The 6,027-nt window shown below is 33.3% G+C and overlaps 1 protein-coding gene across 2 annotated transcripts; it reads right to left on the reverse strand.

Moving 5' to 3' along the window:
• Positions 1-334: 334 nt before the first annotated feature.
• LOC134235036 (short-chain collagen C4-like) lies at positions 335-4,698 on the reverse strand. Of its 2 annotated transcripts, none has more exons than XM_062717117.1 (4): positions 4,649-4,698; positions 2,235-2,392; positions 1,766-1,999; positions 335-691 (listed from the first exon to the last, which is right to left on the reverse strand). In XM_062717117.1, the coding sequence occupies exons 2-4, from the start codon at positions 2,371-2,373 to the stop codon at positions 447-449; spliced, it is 618 nt and encodes a 205-aa protein (XP_062573101.1). In that variant the 5' UTR covers positions 2,374-2,392; positions 4,649-4,698; the 3' UTR covers positions 335-446. The 2 variants fall into 2 exon arrangements, with proteins under 2 accessions (XP_062573101.1, XP_062573102.1); XM_062717118.1 differs by lacking the exon at positions 4,649-4,698 and adding an exon at positions 2,554-2,664.
• Positions 4,699-6,027: the final 1,329 nt, after the last annotated feature.

A 6,027-nucleotide genomic window follows, 5' to 3' on the forward strand; every position in this document is an offset into this window, starting at 1 on the left:
ATATAAACACACTTTGAAAATAAAATTATTTTTTCAAAGTGCATAAAAAATCAAAGTGCGTCGTAACACCTTTATTTGTAAGTGCTGGAGTAACTAAGTCTCCATTTTCGAGCAGAACTATTACTTTCTCATAATAAGTATAAGGGTTACTTATTGACAGTTTACAATTACCAATAAGTACGTATACGTCTTGTACTCATTGTTAGTTACTTAATGTTCAAGGTTGTTTAAGCAAAGCCTTGTAATGTCCAGACCAACTTTTGATGTGGTTTGAGACTATTAATCACCTTTTTAAAAACATACATCACAATTAATTAATGAGTCTACCTAATCATGTTTTGATATAATTCAAAATGCTTTAATTTCTTTCAAAAGGCAGAGATTTTACATACACTCATTTTGATATTGTGCATTGTTTTCATTTTCAATAATCGATAGCTTTTGTCTCAGTGCTCAGAACAAACGACACAAGTAAACTCCCATCCGTTCTTGTATGGTGGACATTTCAAGCTGCCACACCTAGCTTCCACTGGATAAAACAGATAACCGTCATGGTTCCCTCTCCCTCCATGAAGAGCCTGGGGATGAGCGTCCACACAGGTGTAGGTGGAGGCCGCGGGGTGATTGTAATATCCAGTCATCAGGTACCCCCAGTACTCTCTTCGCCATCCGTCATAACAGGTTTTCCTCGCTTTGAATAAACAAAAAATTATATCAAATCAAAAAGATAATGTTCATACTTTAAATATCTTTTTTTTTCAAAAGTAATCCAAGTTAACCATTTTTTTAAGTTTCATGAAAACCTAATATAACAACCAACTATATGATAAACGTGACGACTTGAACTTTTTATCGTCAACTTCCCTTACTTATGCAGCAATATCATATACCTTCATCACCTGCATACGGAGTGTATATATCTCAGTTGATTCGATACGCAAGAGCATGCTCTACGTATGAACAATTTCTAAAACGAGGTAAATTATAGACAAGCAAGTTGATGAAACAAGAATATCAGCAGTTTCGTATAAAGTCATCATTTCGTAAGTTTTATGGTCGATACAATGACCATATCAGCAAATACAATTTATCACTGAGTCAAATGCTGACTGACGTTTTTCATACGAATTATTAGTCCATTATTTATACACTGAATTGACGACGGATTTTCCCGTTATTTCACGATCATGACAAGGAGCACACAGCAGGTGTGACAGATCAGTAGGGGTTGCTCACTCCTCCATGGCACCTGATCCCACCTCTGATGTTTCGGAGGTCCGTGTTTGCTCTGCTCCTATTTTGCATTGTTTTATGGACTTTGATATTGAATACTGTTCGTTATCTCCATATCCTTATTTTAAAGAAATCAATGAATAAATGCAGGATAATGTCTCTTTTGGACGGAAATTTAATGATAGTTTACGATTTTGTAAGCATAGAGCTCATGTACATCTACTTCATGCATGCAGGACCTTGCATTTGCTTCGAAAATTTCGTTTACTGAAAACTTTTTAAATTGTCTCAGGAATACCAAAAGGAGCAATTTTCAATATCATCTGAGGGAAATTATCTGATGGTCTATACATATAAATATAAACAAATTCAATTGCAATTTGAACGTCTAATTACATCAAAAGTTTTTACGGATATTTCAAGCATCACTTATACCAGAGTACATTTTGCAGATCAAATGATCTGTGAGGCGTAAACAATTTAAGTGTTTCAGTTTTCTATCTAACCATAACAGATTATTTCTCATCTTTACCTGGAATAACTATGACGGACTTCTCGTTTTCAGTCATACACACAGCACAGGGCACGTCTTGGTTGTGGACATCAGAATTTACTATATCCCTTTTAACCTCGTATTCGGCTCCATAGACGAATCCTCTTGAGTTGTCCATTCTCCTGTTGTTGCGACCCCACTGAGGGTCTTTCGGTAAACAGAGCGGTTCAACTGCCCCTCCTCGGTGCACATAATGAGATCCTCCCACATAACCTACAATGTATTCAAAGTAGTCACATAATTGAACTATAAATGTACGAGGAATGTGTTGGAGGTACTTTTGAACTGTTTACAAGGGCTCGCTCAACCAATCTACTACCTACATGAATGAATAAAACGGACTACATGTACCTTGGGCACTTCTTGATATCAGTTAATACAAAATGCACTACCGAGTAGAAATCGGGACTGATGTCTTTGAAAAATTATTGTCAACAATTGCTCATACCTGAATAGACCAAAATTGCTGTCTTTGGACAATTCTTGCGGCCCCAGCGAGTATACACAGATCCTCCAGGCGAAATACACTGTCCAGCTTGAAAAGTCACCACTGCCATGATCAACACAACAGAGAAAATTGACATCATCTTAAAGTTGAGATAAAGTCTAAAAAGAAAAAAACATTTTATATGCGTAAAACTAGTTATGAATGAAAAACTTCAACAAGTAAGAGTACAAAATATCAGAGAAAGCTAATTTATTTAACAATATAATTTCAATTTGTAGAAAAAGGTCTTCTCTCTCATAATGAATGACTTTCTACTTACCGTTAACTCGCTTCACTTCGAAATCTCTAAGATCAGTTGGCTTCAAGGGTCTTTTATTAAGAATTACCTCCCTTCTGTTGCACCCTTGATTCATTGCAACTGAACATGACAATTGACAGGGGAAGAAAGAAACAAGCTTGGAGATTGAAATTTCAATATTTTTGTTTTTGATTTATTAATCAACGTGAACTATTATGTAACGATTTTTCTGAGAACCTAATTCTCATGTAACCAAATGAAAACAAATATGCATTTCTAAACTGAAAGTTAAGATCTGTAGATTTTAAACAAATTTATTAAATATACTTCAAATAAAATAGTTTTGTGTATGAAATCACACTTTTAAACATTCTTTCAAAATAGACTTTTATAATGAAAAATATATACTATTCCCAAAATAAAAACTGAATTCTTAGAAAAATCGTTATATGAATGAACATTTTGATAAATCGTTCAAAATAAGAAATATTGAAATTTCAAACTTGAAACATAATTTTGCTGCACCTGTCAATATGCAGCATACAGTAATTATTCAGGAGGGTAACAGAAGGTCTCCCCTTTTCTATAAAAGCCCGCGCAAAATGGGGTCAACAACCTGACGAGGTTATTGAGTTCAGTGGTGGGTAAAAAAAAATATATAGTTGTTAATTTTAAAATACTTATAAGAGTTCATTCTTCCAAAGCTTAAAAATTCTTTCGTGTAAAAATTTGAGTCTATACAGTAAAACATGGTTATAGCGAAGTGCCAAGGACTTGCAATATTGCTTCGTTGCATTCATAGTTCGTTATATCCGTTTATTGGGCAATATATAATGTATTTGAAAGGGTAATAATTTGTTATAACCGTCAATTCAATTCATTGTAGCTTAAAGCGTGTTTTAATGTTTAAATGAAGTTGAGCCTCGTTTATCCGACCTATTGTTTTTTTTAGATGATGTCCATTTTTTCTGCTGTGCTGACCGTGGTATTGGTCACTTTTCACACTGTTCAATGTTACTCACCGGGAGGTTCAGTGTACACCCACTGGGGCCGCAAAAATTGTCCCAGCAACTTTGATCTACTCAGGTAGAATTATGGAATTTTTTTTTTGTTGGGGGGGGGGGGTAAAATTATTTGTTATTACAGAATTCTTCTGATCTACTCAGGGTAAAATTTACTGTTGGTTAGATCGACGTTAATCTACACAGATACATGTAGGATTGTAGGATTTACTGTCGGAAGGAATGACTCTGATCTATTTGGGTTAGATTGTAGGATTATGATTTGGTAAGAGTTATTCACGATGGCAACTTTAATCTATTCAGGTAAGATTGAAGGATTTACTGTTTGTAAGAATAACTCTGATCTACTCGGAGTTACTGTTGGCAAGAATATCTATTGTAGACTCCACTTCTTACGGAAGCTGGTAGGTGCTAGTTACAAATATTTTATCTGGCAGAATCCAGAAAATTATTTGGCAGCTGTAAAAAAAAATAATCTGGTGGCCTTAAGATTTATTTTTATCGCGGCCGCCAAAAACTGAGGGCCGTCAGTCAGTTTTGTGGTAGCCCCCGAAAAACTATTTTGCGGCCGTCAAAAACCAATATATAGGCACCAGATAAAATATTTTTACTACTTGGCACCTTCCGACTCACATAACTTTTAATTGGATGATTATGGAAATTACATCATGAGTATTTTATCATTTACAGTTAAATTTCAAACATGTATCTGATGTCTAACTAGAATTCAATATTTGAATATTAATTTTTAGAACACAGTAATAATTATACACTCGCTAAATTCGGACGATGAATGAATTCATAACACAGTAGAGCAATGAATGATTCAAAGCTACTAAGTACTTGGATTTTATGAATATTCGTACATATTTTCTAATGAATCAATAGATAGATGTCAGTTTGAGATCTATGTTCGCTAATTCACATGATATAATAATTTAATGAATATCTATATGTGTGTGGTCTAAGATATACAATACATGTTTTTAGATTTGAAATTTTAAAAAAATCCACCCTTTTAAATACCACAAATATTAATTAAAAAGGAAACCGCTTGTTTTGTAGGATATATAGGGGGATCCCATTATACGCACAGAGGAGGTGCGGCTGAGCCTCTCTGTTTACCGAGAAACCCTCAATGGGGCCGCTACAACAGAAGAATGGAAGCCTCGAGAGGATACATCTACTGAGCGGAGTACGAGATCGGAGACGCCGCGGTGCATAACCACGACGTACCTTGTGCTGTCTGTAAGACCCATAGTGGGAAGTCCGCCATTGTTATTTCAGGTAAAATAATTGCCAAATTTAAGGATATAATTTCGTAATGTATGCTAATTTAAAAGATAATCCCTGTTTTATATTTCGTCACATATTTATCTCACTTCGAATGTTTTTTTGTGTTCGTGTTTGCTGCGCTCCTACTTTGTAATGTTTAATGGACTTTTGAGCTCGAATGCTGTTCCTTATCCTTTATCATATATTTCATTCAAGAGGGCAAAATTGGTGGTGGAAATATTTTCTGTTTATACAATACTTTCTATTATGAAGTAACTTATACATTATATTAAGTATAAAAAATAACTGTGACGTTGAAATTAAACATTCAAATAGTTTTATACATGATTATGCTATGATGACTATCAGAAATATCGTCTGCGTGGTAACCATCAGAAAAATATTCTGAAGTTTTTATGGTACATGTATTTCTTGTTTTTTTTTAATGACAAATTCATGTATAGCTAATCAAGTGCACTATAGAGAGGTTTTTTTTTGGTTAATGAGTTAAGTTCTTTTCTTTTTTCAATTGTTGATAACTTCTAGATATTTTATTCCGTTTCTGCTTTAAGTTTAATACAATCTTACCTTTAAAATAAAAAGTTATGCAAATGAGGTAAACAGAATAAATACAGAATGACTTAGAAGACATGCTCACACGAAATTCAAACCATTTTATCATGCACTTAATAATTTACCTAGAAGAAGACAATCTACACAGAAAAAATATCTATAATACAACTAACATTATGAAAAATTCACAAGCACATGCTTGTTCATATATCTGGTAATCAAAACAAGTAAAGGAAAACGATATTCATAATGAATTAGTGTGGTAGATCAAGCCTTGTAAGATGTTCGATAAAAGATGATTTTTTGTACATTTGATTGTAATTATATTCATAGCTTAAAAAATCTTCTTTATAAAGTTTAGAAGGATTCTTATTTATTGTTAAATCAAATATTTTCGAGTCATCCAATTTCTATTGTTAAAAAAATCCCTGGTTTGAAAATATTTCATTTTTTTGATTGAAAAAGTATTGAATTGTGATTTATATACAATTTTACATTTCGTGAATAGTGTGAAGTTATCCATATCTATTCATCTCATGAAAACAACAAAAATTAAGCTAATCCAAAAATAACTGATTTCATAGTTGCAATACAACATCATAATTTTTTTTATCGCCTTATTATA

The sequence above is a fragment of the Saccostrea cucullata genome, unplaced genomic scaffold, assembly GCF_032062105.1.
Source record: "Saccostrea cucullata isolate Sc308-1 unplaced genomic scaffold, CSIRO_AGI_Scuc_v1 ctg3577, whole genome shotgun sequence".
NCBI classification, from domain to species: Eukaryota; Metazoa; Mollusca; class Bivalvia; order Ostreida; family Ostreidae; genus Saccostrea; species Saccostrea cuccullata.

Bases quoted from the DNA above. Each gene is read 5' to 3' on its own strand.
- LOC134235036 (XM_062717117.1), bottom strand. From the start codon at position 2,373: ATGATGTCAATTTTCTCTGTTGTGTTGATCATGGCAGTGGTGACTTTT. The intron at 2,000-2,234 runs GTATGAGCAATT...AATACATTGTAG, and splicing joins AGCAATTTTGGTCTATTCAG to GTTATGTGGGAGGATCTCAT. The intron at 692-1,765 runs GTAAAGATGAGA...GTTTATTCAAAG, and splicing joins GTCCGTCATAGTTATTCCAG to CGAGGAAAACCTGTTATGAC.